The following is a 21,947-nucleotide window of genomic DNA, read 5'->3' as shown; positions in this document are numbered from 1 at the left end:
AGACTATATCAGGCATATAGTGACACAGTAATGTATTTCTGGAGAGAACATATAGCTAGAGAATAAGAATGACAATTCCTTTACTAATTTGAATTAAAATGAGTAACTTGGTACTAGTGCATCTAAGGCAACTTGATGTTCATTTGGTTTAAGTTTTCTTCCATGGCCCATTTTCTAGGTCAAGAGCAAGTTTGAATGATATATCTTTGTCTTTAAGGCAATACTACACAATGTGTTTGACACAAAAAAGATTACACCATAGAGAAAGGCTTTCAGGATCTTAACTGCAAGTCACTACTTACGTAAACAAGGCCATCCAAATATATTAGGCTTTTAATTATGAAGTTAATGTCTCCTCTTGTTAGAGTAAACAACAGAATTAACATAGGATTTAACCCTCAGAGTGGGGAGATTTAACCCTCACATGTTATGATTTAATTTATATTATGACATACAGTACAGGAGGACTTACTCATCACCAAATCATCAAATAAATAAGCTAACATCAAAAGCAGTAGTTCTAGGGGGCTCCTGAGATGGATTAGTTGGTCTTGAACAAGAAAGACATATATTAACATATCTTAAGCTGTTGCCTTTCATGTGTCTCATCCCTTTTGTCCCTGGAACTATATTTAGTACAGTGAGAACAACAGCGCTGCCAGGGCAGTCAAGTAGAAAGAGAGGGTATTAATATAGTAGATCTTGGTCAAGGTTAGGGCAAGAGATAGTGGACAAGTACATATTTAGTTTATTAAACTACAAGATAAGGTCAAACTGAAAATTTATAGTAATCTCTAGACCCTCTAATGGGTCTACTTGATGGCGGCCTCATTCAAAGGATCTGGATTTAAGAATATCTTCTCCAGTCTCTGTCCATTCACTGTAGGGAAGTTTCTTGCATCGCTACAACATGCTTCTTGGTAACATTTCTTTTTCTTCCTCTTCCTCTCCACTCAACTTTGGCTGTTTTCTTCCTCTAGTGTCTCAAGTTGAACATTTCAGCTTTTCCTTTTTTGCTGTCATGATCCCCCATTTATAACTTGCCTCCCTTTTCTCTACAGCCCTCTTCATTGCTAGGCTTCTCTTCTGATGAGACCAAGTTATCATCCTCATTTTCCTTGCTCTTTCAGGCAGGTCTCCCAACTTTACTAGTGAATTCAGCATGAAACATTATTCTTTCTTAAAAAAGTGTTATCTGTCCTTTCCTACTTCTCTTCCTCCTCCCATAGAGTCAAGGACATTTTTTTGGAATATTCCTTCACTCTACTCTTATGTCTATAAGTAATAGAATGTTCCAAATTCTGGAAGTGGAATTAGGTCACATCTTTTCATTTTCCTTTGCACCTTTTCCCTAGGACTTACTTCTTTTAGAAGGCTTAGCTTGAGTACTGTACCAAAAAGAGCAGAATGAGCTCAGATGCAAGGCAGTAAACTCCCTTCCCCTTTCTTTTTATTTATGTTTTAAAATATCTTTATTGGAGTATAACTGCTTTACAATGCTGTGTTAGTTTCTGAAGTACAACAAAGTGAATCAGCTACACGTATACATATATCTCCATATCCCCTCCCTCTCCCTTCCCCTTTCTTTACTGAGTTTGCGTCTGCTCTGGGTATCTAATCAAAAAGAGTGCCCAGGGCTGGAGCTCAATAAACCTTAACTGCTTACAGTGGCTCTAGCTTTTAGTGAGCCTTACACCCTACCTATAAATGACCTCTATGCTCTGGGGTAAATTAACTCTTTTGGATCTGTCCAATTCCTTTACAATGATCTGATGGGTCATTTATGAAAGCGTAATAGTGCCCTAAAAATGTCACGCTACCACCAAAATACATATACATTCATGGGGAGTCTGCAGGATGCTGGGCACGGTTCCAGGTGCTGGGGTTATGGGTGAACAACTCCGACAGGCCCTGTTCTCCTGGAGCAATGACTTCCTGAGAGTATTTAAAGGCCAAGGAAAATGATCACAGTCACACTGGTCAAGGAAACCAGATTAAAACCATCCTATTAAGGAAGAGGGGGGCAATTCGTTGGTGGATGGGCCACTGTTAATAAAAATTCCACCTCCCTGAACTAGGATACACATTTAAGAGTGGGCAGGAGGTTTAAAAAAAAAAAAATCCTAACCCAACCCAAGAGATAATGGGAATCATCTGTTCTGCTCTCATGTGCAAACCTATAATTTATGGAAAGATGGGAAAGAGAAAGTCCCTGAGGAGACCCAGCCAAGTTCTGCGGTGAAAATTCAACTGTACTCGAAGCTCAGACTGGAAGAGGTGGGGGTGGAGAGGAGCAAGAAGCCACAGGAAAAATAACACGTCCCGAGGCAGCCAGCTCCCTCTCCTTTCCCACTTCCAATGCCACTCCTGGGCCAAGCTGCCCTCCTCTCCTCCTCCTGCCACCTCCAGCCCCTCCCCATTCACGCTTATTGCTTTTTCCTCTTTATTTTTCATTCATTTTTTAAGAATCCCAAGCTGGCTGTAGTGCTCGTAATTCCTGTCACAAGGTAATGTCAACAGTGTAAATTATAGGGCATCCTAGGAAGCAGGTGGTTGAGATCAAGTGAGAATGTATGTTATTAAATTAAAATGGAGTTACCAGGAATCTTCAGATTATGGAGAAGAGACCATTTCCTTAAATACACAACTGTGTATACTATATAATATATATTTGTGCACACTTACATATATAGTAACTTACTAATAAAGAATATGCTATAAGACCTGATAGTAGCAAAGGCCATCATTAAGTGCAATGTCCCCAGCAATATCACCCTACCAAACTCTGATTTTGAATTTCTGCTCTGTATCAAGATGGCTACATATTACCTTTTTTTGCTTCTTCTATTGGGGTATCACCACATAGCTTTATAATATTGCTTTTAAAGGGTATGGTTATTAACAAGTCAACTACTGTTTTCAATGTATTTTTTAAAATGCCAGTATTAGTGCTGGGCCATTTGAAAACATCTTCATTACACTTAATAATTTGCTAAGGTACTTTGATAAAATTTCAATATATATTTTATTAGTTTCCTTATGAGTCATGTAAGGTAAATTATTATCCATGTCAGAGATGGAGAAATTGAAGCCGTCTAAACTACAAAAGATTGGTAGTAGAGGTAGAATTAGGATGTGAAATAAATGTCAAATTGTCCAGGGAGGGAATCCCCTTTGTAACATTTCAGAGTTTCTAATGTCAGTTAAGGTGTTCTTCCTATTCACGGATAGCTAGAACTGCTAGTCAGAATAAAAGGCACAGAGAAAGGAAGCACCTGTGGTCACAGGGTGCATGCTAAAGCCTCAGTAGTGTTGTAAATCAGCTGCATCTTGTCAATCCTACGGTGAGGGACTTTCAAGAGCAGCATTCACGGAGCATTCACTATATGTCAGGCATCCTTCCAAGTACTTTACGTATTTGTAACTCGCTTAACTTCACCATCTTGTGAGGTAGGTACTTTAATCATCCCCATTTTACAGGTAAGGAAACTGAGGCATAACAGTTTAAGGTGACTTGCTCAAGATCACACAGCTGGAAGGAGGGCAGCTAAGATGCAAACCCAGGCTGTCCGGCTCCAGACCCCATGCCCTCAAGGACTGTGCTAGACTGCCTTTCAGACGGCATGCCGGAGCCACACGACAGACCATGACTATTTAAAGGTTTACTGGGAAGTCAGGTGTTTGAACTCGGGACCACATAGTACTAAAGAGGAAAACAAAAGATAAATGTTGGTGGGGACTTCAGTTCACAAATGCTCACTATGCAACAACAGAGCTTGTAGCAATGCACAGCCCCTCTCGAGTTCATTCTCATTCCTGTCTTCCTCTTCTAATAGCTGATTCATTCATTCACCCACGTTTATTGGGCACTTCCTCTTGCCCAGGCACTGTTCTTAGTAGCAGGACGGATAAGATAAAGACTTGCATTCAAGGTTGACTCTTTCACTTACGGATTGTTTTAAAAAGCTCTTGTGAACAGGCCTAAGAACCAAGCAACTCAGGTGACATTTCATTTTGGGAATGCAAAGCAGTCTTGGCAAGAATCATCAAAGCACCTTTTCTGCTCCCAGCCTGGGAACTGAGGACACCCCACTGGGCCAGCCCCTCTGGATCCTGGATGTGAGGGGTTGGTCCTTCCTCCTAAATGCATCTCTCCTCCCAGTTCAGAGGACTCTTTCAGCACACTGCCCACCAGCACGTGTATCTCATCTTAAGTGCATTTTTAATTCACTGCATCACAGTACCTAGCAGTTAACAAATACATGAAAGGTTGTAAAATATAGTCAAGGAGTACTTTCCCGAGAAGCTCATGATCATTTAAGAGTATTCATTATTATTATTATTGTAAATATATGTAGCATAAAATTTACCATTCTAACATTTTTAGGTATATCTCATCACTTTTGATCAGTTATACTTCATGGATTACTTTTCTGAACACTATGAATACTACAGCTTAACCATTTCATGGTTAATAAGATCACCATTCAGACAATGAGCTGGTGTGCCGGCCACAGCAGTGTCTCAAAGACCAGCTTCTCTCCCGTATTGGGAGGACTTCAGTCCTTGTGGTGCCCCTTCCCTCCCCACCCTCGATGGACTCAGATGCTAGCTCCCAGGTCTGAAGTTTCTTTGCCTCCCTCATCCTAAGCAGCTGAATCAACTTCTCTCTCCACCCCTTTCATTATCCCATTCCATCCACCCCATTGCCATCAGCGGGGTGGAGACTCAGCTTATAAGTGTGCAGAAGAAAACCCCAGAAGCAAGAAACTAGAATAACTTGCTCCTGCTAACAAAACAAACCAGAAAACACAGTAGGGGCCAAGACCTCAGAGTCGCTGAGTTCCAAATCCTTCCTTATCCCAAGGAGACAGACTGCCTGCCTCTCTATTCTAAGCTCAGGCAATGTGGCTTAAGCAAACGCATAGGAGGAATTCAAGCCTCAAGATCCATTTTCAGCTTCCCCCAGATCCTCATGTGCCTTTTTATCCTTACTCCATCTTGCCCAGCCAAATGTGAAAGCCTGTGTAAAGACCATTACATGTCTCACTTTGAAAGGACTTTAATGCCCTTATGAACTAACTCCTGGCTGAAATCTTTGGTCCCATGGAGACAGAGAAAGCAGCAGCCAGCTGGAAAACAAAAAAAGAGTTGTTATCTCTACATTAAATTAAACTCAGATCTGCTTAATATCTTGGCCAACTTATGCCACAACTATGTTGGCCCTTTCTGCCACCCCAAAGTCTTCTGCGGCCAAAATGTACCATTGTGCTGCTGTCTGACACTGCGCCAGCAGGCCTGCGCCAAAGCCGAGTAACACCCTTCCTTCTTCGGGTTTTGGGATAGCAGGGGAGGGTTGCTAATTCCTTTTGTGACCACTGACTAAGAGCTGAGTGGCCAACAATTTGGTAAATTATATACACACCTAAAATGTCAGCTGCATCAGAGATTTTTGCTCTCTGTCTTTCCAGTAGCTGGGGGGAACCTTTAGGCTAAAGGCAATTCTAGAAGAGTTGGGTTTCCTAACCACATTCTGTGGGAGGGATGCTAGCAGAACTCCAAGCATGCAGGATCCCGAGCAGCAAAGAATCATCTTTGATAAGTGTATATGCCAATGATTCAAACCAATGGAAAGGGATGGGAATTAAAATTAGTCACAGTTATGAAAACACACACACACACACACACACACACACACACACAAAAGGAGAGAGAGAAGCTCTACCACAAAAGTCCTTTTTGGAATCAGACTAGCTGTAAATACAAAAACACACGTGGACACAGGTCAGCCATAGCTACGAATGTAGAATCCGTTAACTCCAAACTTTTGAAACACAAAAAGTGAATTCATAGCGTCACAAATCCATATGTATTTAGCCTGCATTCCTTTTTGGACTATAAGTTAATATATTCAGTGGGTTATCCAGTTCTTTATTCTAGAAATTTGCTGTTTTTGACAACTACAGGTCAATGGGTTGGATAGAATTGGAAATTCCGTTTCGACCACCATGCCAGTGTTCAAAACGGATCTGTAAAAATTTTAGGGACTAGGGGCTTCCCTGGTGGCGCAGTGGTTGAGAGTCCGCCTGCCGATGCAGGGGACACGGGTTCGTGCCCCGGTCCAGGAAGATCCCACATGCCGCGGAGTGGCTGGGCCCGTGAGCCATGGCTGGCCACTGAGCCTGCGCGTCCGGAGCCTGTGCTCCGCAATAGGAGAGGCCACAGCAGCGAGAGGCCCGCGTAAAGCAAAAAAAAAAAAAAAAAAATTTTAGGGGCTATGGCCTGTGTAGGGGAACTGGGTGGGGGGCTGGGCCTGATTGCTATGATCACACTGGCTACACCAAGTGTCCTGGGCTCTGGGATTCGTGCCACGTGTTGGCTCTCTGGCCAGCAATGGGTGCATGGGAACCTTGTTCTGGTCCCCTCTTTGCCATAGTATTCCCTCCCTCCACCCAGTGAAAGACTTGGTGGGGCTTTAGCAATGGTGGGGCTGGGCCTTGCTGCCAGGTGGATCTTGCTACCAGTTTGCCTCTAGAAATAGAGAACGTCAGTGCTGGAAGCAGACTGTACAGTGTAGCAGCTCGGAGTGCATGCCCACTGGCAAAGGGAATACCTACAGTTACAGCGGTAATCAGCGGGTAGTAGTTGTTATTTATGTTTTGATAAGTCTGAAAAATTTCATACAAAATTGAAAAAGCAAAAGAGTACGTGCTAGAACAGGACAGCCTGGGTCCTGGCTCCTCCACTTTAGCTAGATGACTTTGGGCAAGTTCATTCCACTGGCAAAAGGTGGATGATAATTGTCCCGTCTTATAGGGCTGTTGTGAGGATTAAATGAGATAATCCACATAGATTTCAAACAAGATCTGGCCTAAAGTAAGCACTCAATAATACAAGTAACTAACATTTCTTGAGCATATAATAAAAAGTAGCCATTGTTAATCTAATTATTAGTACAACCTTCTCATCTTACAGACAAAGATTTTAAGTGCCAGAGATAGGATGTGACTTGGTAAGGGATAGACTGCTATTGTTACCTTGGGTAGTAGGTTTCCTGAATGTTCCTTTCTCTTTCTCCTTGACTAAGTGCTATGACATGAGAGTGGAGTGAGCAGGCCCCTGGCCTTCAGTGAGACTGTGCCTTAACCACTCCGGGGGTGAAGCCCGCAGGCTTGAGAATCCTGGCCCTTTCTAGCCCCTTCTACCTGCCTGTAGGATGATGAGTCCCTACTCCCAGCAGGCAGTAGGCAGAGAAAGGAGAAAAAGGTGAAACTCCAATCAGCAGTTTTATTACCCACCATTGCCTAGACTTTCTCTGCACCCTTGACCTCTCCTCCAGCCAAGAATCCATTCACAGTATCCTTCCCTGGATTTCCTTTTCTCATCAGGTCTACACCTTCCCTTATTAATGCCCCAACTTTTATTTTTTTTAATATTTATTTATTTATTTGGTTGCACTGGGTCTTAGTTGCGGCAGGTGGGCTCCTTAGTTGCGGCTCACCAGCTCCTCAGTTGCAGCATATGAACACTTAGTTGCTGCATGCGTGAGGGATCAAGTTCCCTGACCAGGGATCGAACCTGGGCCCCCTGCATTGGGAGCATGGAGTCTTAACCACTGCACGACCAGGGAAGCCCTGCTCTATCCTTTTATTGTCTGAGCTGCAGTGGGATCTCTGCTGTTAGCACCGAGAAAACCAACCCACCGTTCACCAGATAACCTGAGTGACGCTGCCCATCTTAGTAACAAACTCACTAAATGGCATATTCTCTTCCGCATGTTTTTATTGGCCAACTTTTGTGTGCTGGGCATTGTTTCGAAATGCCACTGGAGTGTAAGGTATTACAAAGACAATTTGTGTTTAAGGAATATAGGAAATCAGTAATATTTGACTTGTTTTTGTAAGCTGTCTTTTAGGTTGTATTTGTGAAAACGTTTCAAAGTTCTATTTAATGACAAGTTGAAATACCAGCTGACCTTTGGCAAATGGAAATCTTGCATTTGTCACTTAGAACTGAAGGGGCTAAGATCTGGCTCTCCTCCCAGGTTCCTGGCTGTGCCCAGAGCTTGGCTGCTTTATGCAAACTGGCTGGGAAACCCCAGAAAGTAGATACAGGTAGAGTGGCTTCCACAACTTAATCGCTTCTGAAGGATTCTATAATCATGGAACCAGAGTCCTAGAGCTAGAAAGGGCTTTAAAAATTGCTTAATTCAACCTTTTCACATCACAAATGAGGAAACTCAGGACCCAAGAAGTGAGGTGATAAAGGCAGTTTTTATCCAAATGCACTTGTGATTCTCCTCTTGGGAACAGAGGAGCCAAAGCCAGAGAAGAAAGTGGTCCAAAGTTGGATATACCGTATGAAATTGTCATTTAAAGATGCCATATAGGCTTCCCTGGTGGCTCAGTGGTTAAGAATCCACCTGCCAATGCAGGGGACACGGGTTCGAGCCCTGGCCCGGGAAGATCCCACATGCTGTGGAGCAACTAAGCCTGTGCGCCACAACTATGGAGCCTGAGCTCTAGAGCCACGAGCCACAACTACTGAGCCGTGTACTGCAACTACTGAAGCCCCTGGCACTTAGAGCCGGTGCTCCGCAACAAGAGAAGCCACCGCAATGAGAAACCCGCGCACCAAAAAGAAGAGTAGCCCCCTCTCGCTGCAAATAGAGAAAGCCCGTGCACGGCAACAAAGACCCAACGTAGCCAAAAATAAAATAAATTAAAAAAATAAAGGTGCCATATAGCTTTAACCACACGGGTTAACAGGGTTGAGAATAATCCCTATGAGGGTTAAGTTAAAAATGCATTGTTGTTTTTTTTAAAAGAAAGAAACTTGGCTTTTATAAGCTGTGAGAAGTGATAGGGATGGAGATATTTTCAGAGGTAAGCTGTGTTTCCACTCCTGACGAAGATTTAATGGAACACATGGATTCAGGGAGACGCGTGGGATTTTAACACAATTCAACATCAGTTAATTCTAAGAGTAAAGGCCCTTCAGTCCAGCTCCCTTCCACCTCAACGTTAAAGGAAGCTAGAAAGCCAATTACACTCGCAGCAGGGCCTCTCCCCAACTGCAAGGGAAGAATGTACTGCAAATCTGTGTGTGCTTTACAAGCTAGTAAAATTATAATTGCAGGTGGGAAGGAACATGGGTTCTCTTTGTTTCTGCCAACATTTCAGTCTGGGAAGCTCCTCCCTTCTATAGTTGCAGAAATAGCGTGGACTCAGTATTTTTTTTAGCACACAAAATAGGTATTCTATGGTTCTATAAAACTTACAGAATGCTTTTTGTTAAAACTGAAAAGACATCTGTGCGCAGCCCACCAAAAGGGCATGCATTCTTCAGAGACAGGTGCCGAATGTGCCTACCTTTACTTGGAAGCCAAAACCCACCTTCTGGTTCAAGCTCTGAAGGTCTCTCAGCAAGACTAACAAAGGTGGCGAGGCTGGGAGGGTAATACCTGACTTGTTCTAGCAGAGCCCTAGGGAGATCTTGTTGCCGGGGGAGAAGGTGTGGGGCAGGGGGCTCTCGAGGTGCAATTCCCCTGTGGGGTCACTGGGGACGTCTGGTCTAGGAGCACCCTGGAGGCAGGAGGAAGCTTTCCCTGTCAAGGTGCTGTTCCGTATGGTGACTGTGCAACTGTTGCTGCAGCAGGATCCTGTGGTCTAGACACCCTTGCAGAATCTGAGAGGCAGAACTGGGGTGTAGCCAGCATTACTTCTGTGGTGATAACTGCAGTCTAGTGTCCACAGATGCAGAGTCTTGGTGCCACTGAAGAAAGCTACAGGGAGCCATTTATAAAAGTCCACATCTCCTAGCAACACTATACCAGTACTTGTACCACTGGTACAGCTCCTATCTCCTAAGCCTTACGTGTTAAGCAGAGTTCTAAGTGTCATACATGCTAACTCTTCTAAGCCTCATAAACACATTTTGGGGCAGGTACTATTATTATCCCCACTTCAGAAATGAAGTGCTTCTCGAGGCACCAAGTGAAGTGACTTGCCCAAGGTCACCTAGTGAGTCTAGGGTGAGCATCTGAATGTGGGCAGCCAGTCTCCAAGGCTTCAGTGCATAACCACTGCACCGTTCAGCCCCTCTGCAATGCCCAAGGTCGGGTGTCATCACCCCTTTGGAGACCTTTGTTCCAGGCAGAAACTTCATCCCATGTTGGCCTCACACTGGCCTGCTGGTCTCCTAAAAGCTCCTGACAGCCATCTTAGTTTTGATTTCTATTTAATTTTCCACCTCACAAAGCAGTGACAGGGAGGAAGAATCTGGTGATACCTTTTGAATATGATTTATTAACCAATAGCTTGAGGAAATGTAGGGCTTCCTTACTGCCACCTGACCTTTGTCTTCAGCCTTCCGAATGTTTGCATTACTGCCCTGACCTTGCAAAGTGACCTGGAATAGCTTGCCTGTTTCCTTGTGTGTGTCCACTTTCAGAGCCCAGCTGTCAGCCTGTGCAAGTCTGTCAGTTAGCATCTCAAGGGTTCGGAATGGGGTCTGCAGCCTTTTGAGGAACACAATCTAACACTAACCTCCAAATTCCTTCCCGTAATTGAGCATTCATTAGTTTGACGGAACAAAAGCAGGCATTCTCTTTTATAAAGCAGAGGTCAAAACCAGTAGCTGTGTTTTGTTTGGCCTGCAGAGTGTTTAAATATTGAGAAATTTCACATAAAAATACGAATTTCCGGCTTCTCTTGGAAAAGGGGAAGGGATGACAGCTCTGGGGCTCTGAGTACCAGCTGTCCCCTTCAGAGGCGGATGCTCTCTCCGGCTTCTCATCATGGCCTGAAGTCTCACCTCAGGCCTGCTTTGGGCATGGGCGCCACTTTCCTGGCCTCTGCAGGAATCAGAGTCAACAAAACCCTGTTCTGAAGCCATATTTCCCTCCTCTAAAATGTGAACTGGCTTGGTTAGGCTGGTGTACCAGGACAGAACTTGGAGAGCTGGTGTTCCCAGAGGGCAGGTGCTGTGCCTTTTCTCTCCTGTCCCTGCACTTGGCATGGTAAGTGTCTGGTACATAACAGACATTTATCACTTTCTCCTTATGGATGAATAAGTGAGTGACTAGCTCTCTGGAACAGAGCGAGCTTCTGAGTGACAGAAACCAGCTCCCCAGCTACGGAAGTCCAGGCTTATTAATGCTTCAATAGCTTTCTGAATGACCGAGGCACCCTACACCTTTTCTTTATTTATTGTGCTATAAAGATCTTTCCTGCTGTCACAAATGAGACTGAATCTTGTTTAAAATTCCAGAAGCAAGTATGTTGATGGTTTACTAGAAGTTAGCCAGAAATTAAAATAGAAAACAAAGAACAATGTGAAAAGCTGCCCCCGTCAACCTTAAAATTTTTCCTCAGAAAGATGGGGGTGATAATTATTGAAAAGCAGCAAGTTCCAAATGTAGATGGAATTGCAGGCCACTAACACATGCAGCCAACAGTTCTCGCTAAGACACACGAGCTAATGCAGTCCTGTGAGGCTGCCATGCTTCCTGGCTCCATCTCTAGAGCATCAGGCAAATGAACTTTGTCTCTCTCTTTTTTTAATTTTATTGAAGTATAGTTGATTTACAATGTTGTGTTAATTTCTGCTGTACAGCAAAGTGACTCAGTTATACATATATATATATATATTTTTCATATTCGTTTCCATTATGGTTTATCAAAGGATATTGAATATAGTTCCCTGTGCTCTACAGTAGGACCTTGTTGTTCACCCATTCTTTATGTAATAGCTTGTGTCTGCTAATCCCAAACGCCCGATCCTTCCCACCCCTCCCCACTCCCACTTGGCAACCACAAGTCTGTTCTCTATGTCTGTGAGCCTGTTTCTGTTTTGTAGCTATGTTCACTTGTGTCCTATTTTAGGTTCCACGTGTCTTGACTATGGTAAATAGTGCTGTTATGAACATAGGGGTGCATGTATCTTTTCAAATTTTAGTTTTGTCTGGATATATGCTCAGGAGTGGGACTGCTGGATCATATGGTGATTCTATTTTTAGTTTTCTGAGGAACCTCCACACTGTTTTCCATAGTAGCTGCACCAATTTACATTCCCACCAACAGTGTAGGAGGCTTCTCTTTTCTCCACACTCCCTCCAGCATTTGTTATCTGTAGACTTTTTAATGATGGCCAAGGGAATGAATTTTGAAAGTGCTAGAAACCTCATCAGCCCTCGACACCTGACTAGACAGAGCCTTCTTATAATCCCTCTGGCCCCTTGTAGACCAACCACAAATGTGAGAATGGCTGGCATGAGACATCAAGGGGTAAAATCCCACCGGATGTCACTAGGTTGCAGCAGAACTATAGGTAGCCCCTACTAATTCTTGGCACCCAGGCAGAATACAGGGCTTTGACCATAACCATCAAGGAACACTAGTCCTTTTCTGAGAAAATGAGCCCTCTCAAATTCAGGGCCGGCATGGCTCCGGGCATGTAGTATGTGCTAAATAAATATCTGCTGAATGAGTAAATGAATAGAGAGAACACCTAGGCAGTTCTCTTGATAGAGAACTGGGCTCAGGCTTCAGATGTGCAGGTGGGATGGAAAGATTATAAACTCTACACTCTTTGCTGCTTTAGGCACATCACAGACTCTTCCATTTCTGAGGAAAGTGATGTGATACCATCATACTTATACCATGAATGTTTTGAGACAAGCTATCAAAATCTTGAAGCATGCAGACAGAACTGTCAAAATCAGTAAGGAAAATTACTCTTCAGAAATGTCCAAGTCAGCAATGAGAGTTTTCTCCTGCTTGCCTCCATTCCAGAAACACCGTGGGTTAAGGTCACTGAGGGGTCTGAAGCTACCAAGGCCTGGAAGTCCTCATCCCATTGCCCTCTGCCTAGCTCATGCCTATAGAGACTCACCTCTTAATCTAGAATCACAGCCAGTCGGAAGCCTTCCCTGACAGCCAGGTTACTGGGCGTTCCAGTTACTATTGCTATAAAACAAATTACCCCCAAACCTAGTGGTGTAAAACAGTCAATATGTTCAGATTCTGCAGGTCAGGATTTCAGACAGGACACAGTAGAGACGGCTTGTCTCTCCTCCATGGTATCTGCAGTCTCATCGTAGCCTCTGCTGGAAAGACTTGAAGGCTAGGTGGGGAGTCATTTGGCGGTATCTTTACTCACATGTCTGGTGGTTGATGATGGCTGTCATCTGGAATGACTACATGTGGCCTCTCTCTGTGGGGTCTCTGCACGGGCTAGCATGGGCTTCCTTAAAACATGGTGGCTGGTTTACAAGAGTGAGCGTTCCCAAAGAGTGGCAGGTTGAAGCTGTGTCACTTTTTATGACCTAGCCTTAGAAGTCACATAGCATCACTTCCATGGTCACAGGCCCACCCAAATTCAGAAAAAAAAGATGCCACTTCTCAATAGGAAGAATGTCAAAGTCTCAGCATAAGAAGGGAATGTGGGATGGGAGATACTGTTGTAGATATCTTTGTGAAATATCATCTTCCACACTGGGTTGGATGTGTTTCCTGAGTACCCTGAGTTCAACTCCCCCTGACTTAAAAAAAAAAAATGCTTGTGTGCCTCCCTCCCTAGACTGTGAGCTCAGGGAGGGGACTGTGACTTACTTACCTTTGCCTCCTGTGTTGCACAGTGCCTGGCACAGTCAACACGCATTTACTGAATTGAACCAAATAGAAAGGAAGAATCAGAAGGACTCCTGGGGCCCCTTTCATGCTGGCTGTTGGTGGCATGAGGGAAGTTTGACCAGGGCAATAAAAGAAATGTGAGAGAAAAGTACCTAAACACCTTTCTGGGGCCCAAGGCTATTCCCTGTGACTGTATCATGTATGATAAGGGGGTTTTTGCTTCCTTATGTTTCTCACACTGTATATAGGAAATAACTACAAGAATTGTAACTGACTTCATGTATTTCTCCTCTTGAGCTTTTCGGAAATATTTTTTTCCCCTTTATATCTCTGTGCCATAAAAATGGGAAGTACGAGATGCCATTACCCAAGAGGTTGCCTTTTTTTTATACACATACACTCAGGGTACAGCAGAAAGAACATTGGATAAGGAGTCAGAAAACCTCGGCTTCAGTCTTGGTTCAGTCACTGAGCAGAAGCTGTGTAGCTTTGGTATGCCAGCTAATTTTTCTAAATCTCAGTTTTCTTGCCTATAAAGTGGGTATTAAAAAGGTAGTAACACAGTATACAAAAACAACATGCTATTACAAAACACGGTGGTTTTAAAATATGTTCACACATTCTTTGACATGCCTCCTTTCAGAAAGTAGAGTCTAATTCGCCCCAGAAATGTGGGCCTGACTTAGTGATGATTTCAAGTGAACAGAACGTGGAAGTGATGCTGACTTCCAAGGAGAGGTCACGTGGCTTTGATTCTCCCAGGTCACTCACAAGCCAGCCAGCATCTCATGAGGACACTCATTAAGCAGCTCGTGGAAAGGCCCATGTGGGGAGGAGCAGAGGCCTCCCACCAGCAATCAGCACCAACTTGCCAGCTGGGGGAGTGACCCACCTTGGAAGCAGATGCTCTAGCCAGTCAAGGCTTCTTCAGATGATGCAGTCCTGACCAACCAACATCAGGACTGCAGCCTCCTGACAGACTCTGTACCCACACTGCCCAACTAAACTGCTCCTGAATTCCCTGACCCACAGAAATCATGGGAGGCAGTAAATGTCTACTTTCGTTTTAGGTTACTAAGTTGTGGGGTAATTTGTTACGCAGCACTAGATAACCAATACACAGAACCATGCCCCACTAACCAACCAAAGGTATGGTAGGCATTTGTTTCTCTGATCACATGATGGGTTAGTTTTGAGTCACCAGGAGGGGGCAAGAAAGGGTTTGGATCAAAAGATATTTATGTGTGAGGTGGCAAGCTGAGGGGTCAGGCAGGGGGAAGAGTGCAATTCCACCTTTAGTAAGAGTGACACTAACCTTACTTTCTATCTTTAAGTAAACTGTCTTTGAAACCAGGCCTTCACCTAGTCAGTATTACAATGCTTTTTAATACGTGGGAAACAACAACAACACAAACTCCAAATCAACAACAAAACCCAGATGGTTGGAAGCCAAAGTAGACGTGGGGGCCAGGAAAGTGGACTCCGGGAAAATGATCTCAGTGCTGACCGAGCACCATCCAGGGGTACAGTTGCACCTTCATCTACTAGCAGGCTGTTTATACTCGAGGGGCTCACGGTTGGCTTCTGGACTCCTTATCTCTGAGCTCGTTCTCACCTGGACCACAAGCCTCCCCATCCAACACTCAGCACCCAAGGTCATCTTTCTGACCGCGTTTCCCAACAGGAGCAAGAACTGTGCCCTTGGCTAGCCACGTTTCCTGCTGCAGCCCCCGTCGGCCTCCCCCAGTCCTTCACCGCATCTGTGGGCTGAGTGTGTGGCTGTAGTCGGGTGTGGGGCCTGGGTCTGCAGGCGGGCAAGGTTTTCTCTGGGCAAAGGCTAACCAGCTGGCACAGGGAACAATCCGCGCTACCACCTTGTTAATCATCTGTATGAACCCACTCGGCTAGTCGGCCCCATCACCAAAACGCCAGCAGTCATGATCGGCAGGCCTCCGAGGACTGGATGCCTCAGGGAAGGAGTCAGAAGACCCAGGCTCCAGTCCTGGTACTTGTCACTTCTCCCTCTCCCCTCCCCCTGGGATCTGAAACACCGTGAGGCAGGAACTGTTCCCACCTGCTCTCCTGACAACGGTGACTTTCCATTTGCCCTGCTGCCAACCTGCCAGTCCTTCAAAGAGCAACTTTCGGTCCCTTCACTTCACCCTGAAACACCCACATTCACTGTTTAAAACCCCCCTTATTTAAAAGGAATGATTTGTTCCCCGAATGACTTACGGTCCTCTTTCCTAACTCATTCACTGGCTGCACCGACCCTGATGAAAGCTGCTAACAGAGATTTAGTGATGTTTTAATGGAGGCCTGATTCTGGTCTCGTCCCAGATTATGCTCAGGGGCTTCTGAAGGCTGTGACGGCTGCAGGGGACACAGGCTCTGGCCATGGAGCAACACAGACGAGCTGTCACGCTTTGTTTTTCTGCTGGTTAAATCCAAATGCTCCTAATTAGTTAAACTGACCGCTAAGGCCGGGGTGGACAATGGCGTGGGGATCAGGGGTGCTGAGAGGCTATGAATACAAGTTCCTCGGGCTCCTGAGGCCTGGGGACCAGTGACTTGGTTGTGGGCACTGAGGCACTGTGTCCCTGGGGGCTGCAGATTCAAAGACGTCAGCCCTCGTGTGAATAAAGGTCATCACCTGTTACTTCTTTGGTGAAAGGGCAGCTGTGCTGGGTGCCCACTTGGGCTCAGCCTTTGTCTGCTGACTCTGTGAATAGCACCCACAGAGAATAACATTCTCTGATTCTGTGTTTGCTTGGTGGGGCAGAGCCACAGAAAATAACTCGCAAACTTCCTCGAAGAAGTATTCAGCCAAGTGTGTTTTTAAAAAGTGGCCTCGAAATGCCTTGAACGTCACCTTTTGGTGATTGTACTCACTAGCTAGAACACACTAGAAAATCTTCATGGTAGGGCCACCAATTTGCATTGTTTCTTCAGGAGCCAATTCTGACAAATGTTTAGGTCACAAGGATGACAATTCCTGAACTCCATGGGTGTGGGGGACTAGAGAAAAAGCTAACTGAAAAGCCAGCTAGCAGTTCAAGAAGGTTTAATGTTCAGAAAGTTTGCAACATTGAACAACCCACTGTTGCTCCAATATGTAAAAAGCGGAGATTTTATTTGGTTTTAGAATTCTGTGCATTATTTTACAAAGTAGCATTTCTTTTTTTTGTTTGTTTTTTCATCTCCCTCTTTTTTTTTTTTTTTTTCCGGTACGCGGGCCTCTCACTGTTGGGGCCTCCCGTTGCGGAGCACAGATTCCGGACGCGCAGGCTCAGCAGCCATGGCTTACGGGTCCAGCCGCTCCGCGGCATGTGGGATCTTCCCGGACCGGGGCACAAACCCGTGTTCCCTGCATCGGCAGGCAGACTCTCAACCACTGCACCACCAGGGAAGCCCCATCTCCCTCTTTTTTAAATTAAAAAAAATTTTTTTTCATTGGGGTATAGTTGTTTTACAATGTTGTGTTAGTTTCTACTGTACGGCGAAGTGGAGTTCCCTGTGCTACACAGCAGGTTCTCATTAGTTATCTATTTTATACATATTAGCATATATATGTCAATTCCAGCATTACTAATATCATTTTGTTTAAGGGCTTATGTTAAATTAATTCGTTTGCTTTTCTTTTAAAGGAAGAGAGTGAGAATGAGTTCAGGATACTGTATGTATGTGTGTGTATTCATCCATCCATCCACTGATTCACTGAACATTTACATGCCCAGTTGCTTAGTATAAATGTTCATTGCTTTAGCATAAAACAAACAGTTCAGACTGTTCTAGGCCCTCTGGAAAGGCAGTATGCATCTGATTTGCTCCTCGCTTTTCAAGGCTCTTGAGGGCTATGGGTCCTCTCCCCTGGCACCCTTCCCACTTCACATCTCTTAGTAAGTACTCCAAATTTCAGACTCTTCCATCATTTTCTCATAATTAAAACTTATCTATTGAAATCTATCTCCCCTCAGTTGATTATCCTGTGCTTTCAACTTATTAATAAGACAAAAGAATTTGTGCCAAAATAATAATTTACTCTTCTCAGGTAATATACAGGCATACCTCAGACATACTGTGGGTTCAGCTCCAGAGCACTGAGATAAAGCAAATATCGCCATAAAGCGAGTCATATGAATTTTTGGTTTCCCAGTACATATGAAAATTGTTTACACTATACTGCAGTCTATTAAGTGTACAAGCATTATGTCTAAAAAAAAGTACACGCCTTGGGCTTCCCTGGTGGCACAGTGGCTGAGAGTCCGCCTGCCGATGCAGGGGACGTGGGTTTGTGCCCCGGTCCGGGAGGATCCCACATGCCGCGGAGCGGCTGGGCCCGTGAGCCATGGCCGCTGAGCCTGCGCGTCTGGAGCCTGTGCTCTGCAACAGGAGAGGCCACTGCTCCGCAACGGGAGAGGCCACAACAGTGAGAGGCCCGCTTACCGCAAAAACAAAAACAAACAAAACAAACAAACAAAAAGCACATGCCTTAATTAAAAAGTGCTTTATTTCTAAAAGCTGCTGACCATTATCTGACAACGAAGGGTTGCCACGAACCTTCAATAGGTGAAAAACACAATATCTGCAAAGTGCAATAAAGTGCAATAAAATGAGGTATGCCTCAGTTTCATATTAACTAGAATCGAATGGCCTTAACCTGGAGGTAGGGGCTAGTTTGAAAACTCAGGGCCCAGGGAAGGTGAACAATGGGGAAGCCAGCTCCTGAGATGGTCCCACAAGAGGGGTGTGTGTGTGTTGGCAGGTGCGGTGGTGAGCGGTGGAGGGAGCGGGTGAGGAGGGGGCCACCCTAACCCACCGCCCCACCCCTGGGATCATCCAGTACCCTTTCTCACGGATCGGGTACAAATAGAATCATTCACTGCTTAACTTACATACGTCCCAAAGGTGAGTAACACCAGAAGAGTTAGTCATTTATAGACATTTTAGGTTTTTGTCACAAGAGCACAGGTAGCCACAATTTAGAAGTCAAGTCTGACCGTTCCTTTCAGCAAGTAGAAGGAACTTCAGAAGAAGCCTCCTATCACTTACACGGTCCGAGGAATGACACAGTAAACCATGGCTCCGATTTGCTCCTTAATAGCAGCCAGGATCTCTTGAACGCTAACTCACATACACTAATGTATTCTGCTGATAAGATGTGGGACGTTCTTGTCAGTGTTAAAAGCACCAAAGGGATCTGAGTAAGGAGAAGGTTTGTCGCACACTCAACAGGGAAAGGGGAGAACTAACACAAAAAGCTAACGCACTGAGGGTTACAGTATTGTCTCTGCTGTCCCACTGGAGCATATCTTTTTATTGTATTCCTGTTGTAAAGTCTTCCCTTGAATTTCTGATAATGCTGGGTAGACTGAAAATAACGAAACATAAATTCTATTCTACTTTCCCTTCTCAAAGTATCCAAGTGGGAAAAAAGCTCTTAGAAAGCAGCCCCATTTCCCCATTAAAAACACGCACCAGCACCAGTCCATTCATTCACATACGCTTAGCCATTGCCTGCCAAATCCTTTCTGAGGAATTGTTCTATCATTTCAAAACACCACCATGCATTCAAACCTCCTGAAAGTTTGTTTATAAGATTTTACCTTTTAAAAAACCAGTATAGTCTGTCAGATTTACATTCAAAGAGCATAGGTTGAATGTTCTTCTAACAATATCTACTTTGCTGAACAGAAATTCATTTGAAATTCCAAACTTAAATGAGTAACTCAAACGGGTGTGCCCTCCTCAACCCCCCCACCCAGCTCCCGGGATTTGGAGAGTCTCTGCCCCCATCTTCTTCGCCCTTCCTTGGTCCTGCTACTAGGACAGGAGAAGTATTGATACTTGCTCTGTCTTACATGTTAAAATGCCGCCACTGATTAGGTAATGACTGTGTGGGGGTCAACTACTATCTTTGCCTGTGCTAGGAAAACCCAGTGAGCAACTTATTTACTGGTGAAATAAAAAGATAGTTAGGGGGCTTCCCTGGGGGCGCAGTGGTTAAGAATCCGCCTGCCAATGCAGGGGACACGGGTTCGAGCCCTGGTCCGGGAAGATCCCACATGCCGCGGAGCAACTAAGCCTGTGCGTCACAACTACTGAGCCTGTGCTCTAGAGCCCGCGAGTCACAACTACTGAGCCCACGAGCCACAACTACTGGAGCCCACGAGCCACAACTACTGAAGCCCACGCGCCTAGAGCCCGTGCTCCACAACAAGAGAAGCCACCGCAATGAGAAGCCCATGCAGCACAATGAAGAGTAGCCTCCGCTTGCTGCAACTAGAGAAAGACCGCATGCAGCAACGAAGACCCAACACAGCCAAAAAAAAGAAAAAAAAAAGACAATTAGGGACTCTGCACTGGCATAAGCTACAAATGTTGCCAATAATTGGCAACGCTGAGCACTCACTGGCCAGTGGGCAGGTGACTACAGCTCCCAGAACAACTAGAGGGAGTCCCCTTTGCTAAGCAGTGTCAGTGAGTGCTATTTATTTCCCAGGTCCAAGTGTACAAAAGTAGAGAGAGTGCGTGCAAAGAGGCCAGTGAATTCAAATACTAAGAAGAGGAGAAAAAACTGTCTTGAATGTCATTTCAGAGGCATTAAGGGAGTTTGAAATCTTCTGCCAATTTGTTGAATTGAGTCTACCTGCTAAAACTTTTGGGATTGTTACTTATAAAAATGAAAACAGAGAGAGAGAAAAAGGTTGCACATTTTTTGCTACCAGAATTCTTTCAGCATCTTTATTTGGGTGGTATTAGTGTTTTGTTTACTACATTATTTTAAGATTATTGTATATTTACTTAAATTATAAATCCCCTTTTACCATGTTTATTAAATTTTTACCTTTTTTTTCTTTCTGGAGAGGAAGATATCTACATTTTGTTTTTTAAATAAAAGCTAATGGGAAAACTCAAATTCACTTGAGAGAAACTTGTAGAAAGGAATCTAGGCCGTTAGGAAGGATATTCATATTGCCATTTTTTGAGATTAATTCTTCAGTTACTTGGTTGAGTTTCTTCCTCTTCCCTGCGAAAGTTATAAACTGAAATTCATTCTGCTATAGTTATTTCATACGATAGAAGAGATGCTTTTATAGAGACCTTTATTTTAGGAGTAAGGATGGGAATCAAATGGGAGAAACAACTTGCTCTGAAACTCCTGAAGCTGACTTGAAACAGGGTGATGCAGAACCCAGACAGAGGCTGAAATGGTACAGGCCGCGCTGGGGCTGGGAGCTGGGTCAGTCAGGCTGGGTTTCCTGCTACCCCTGACACGCTCTGTCACAAAGCAATAGTATTTTTTCCCCCTTCTTGTGTTACCTTTTCTTACCTATTTGCAAGAACAGTTCCGATCCAGAAAACACGCCAGAAATTTACTCTGAAACCAAGGGAAGATGGGGCAGAGGTGCCCCTCAGTACTGATAGCCTAGATGTAGACAGATCAAAAGCTAAATCCAATTTAACCCACCTCAGGCAGAAAAAAATAATTGAATTAAACTTCCTCTAAATACGATAGGTTTGGGGATCTTAAATCCAGGCACAAAGAACCAGGTTAGAGTGAACTGTGGAGTAAATGGATGAAGGGAGCTCTGGCTGCCCCCGCCCACAGGGAGTTTGATAAGCTGTTGATTGCCTCTATCGCTTTACTACGGAGGCTGAAAACTGATTAAGCTGCTTATGGGGCTCTGAGGCTGATGGCCCACCAAGAATACTGGTGCCACTGATTTAGGTAAGCTGCTCGGCATGTATGGTTTGATTATTACAATGGAGGAAAAAAAAAGAAAAGAAAAAAAGACAGCAGGGTATAGGAAAGCTTTAAAAAAGAAGGCTTTATTATGCCAAATAGCTACACTACTTTGACACCGTAAAATGAATATGGAATTACTGATTCTTTCTCTTCATCTGGTATCAAAACTCATTTTTGAAAGGCTTGCTCAAAAAGTACTCACTTTGGGGCCCACCCATTCTATTTTAAACCACCTTTACAAGAAGATGTCACTGGTGCCTTTAAACATACTTCTCCAGTGATAAGAGTCTCGGTCCTCAGATACTAAGATCAGGTAGAGTCCTAGAAAATATATAAATGTAAACTGGGTCTTGTATCTGATTCTTCCCCTTGAACACCACTGGGCAATCATAATTAAAACTGTATCTCTTTCCACTCCAGTCAGCAGATCACTGGTGCCTGATTACGTAGTAAAGGACAGCAAGACTGAAGGAGGGGAAGGAGCTGATATGTGCAAATAGGTTTAAACTGGATGTACAAGTGGAAATTAAAACCCTAGTATTCTCTCACCCTCTCCAACTAAA

The 21,947-nt window shown here is 44.3% G+C and overlaps 1 protein-coding gene across 3 annotated transcripts in view; it reads right to left on the bottom strand.

Annotated features, from left to right (window-relative positions):
- PLEKHM3 (pleckstrin homology domain containing M3) overlaps positions 1 to 21,947 on the bottom strand; it is a 182,424-nt gene that overhangs the window by 57,455 nt on the left and 103,022 nt on the right. Inside the window, exons 7-8 of one of the 3 annotated variants that reach the window (XM_060152203.1) lie at positions 20,968 to 21,015; positions 5,003 to 5,132 (exon numbers count right to left, since the gene is read on the bottom strand). The exons of the other annotated variants lie outside the window; for them this stretch is intronic. Of the exons in view, the coding sequence (XP_060008186.1) occupies positions 20,968 to 21,015 (48 nt within the window). The 3' untranslated portion in view covers positions 5,003 to 5,132. Of the gene's footprint in view, positions 1 to 5,002; positions 5,133 to 20,967; positions 21,016 to 21,947 lie in introns of those variants that run through there. 3 annotated transcript variants of the gene reach the window in all.

Source organism: Lagenorhynchus albirostris, chromosome 6 (assembly GCF_949774975.1).
Source record: "Lagenorhynchus albirostris chromosome 6, mLagAlb1.1, whole genome shotgun sequence".
NCBI classification, from domain to species: domain Eukaryota; kingdom Metazoa; phylum Chordata; class Mammalia; order Artiodactyla; family Delphinidae; genus Lagenorhynchus; species Lagenorhynchus albirostris.
Note: the sequence above shows the minus strand (reverse complement) of the source record. Positions and strands in the feature narration are given on the sequence as shown.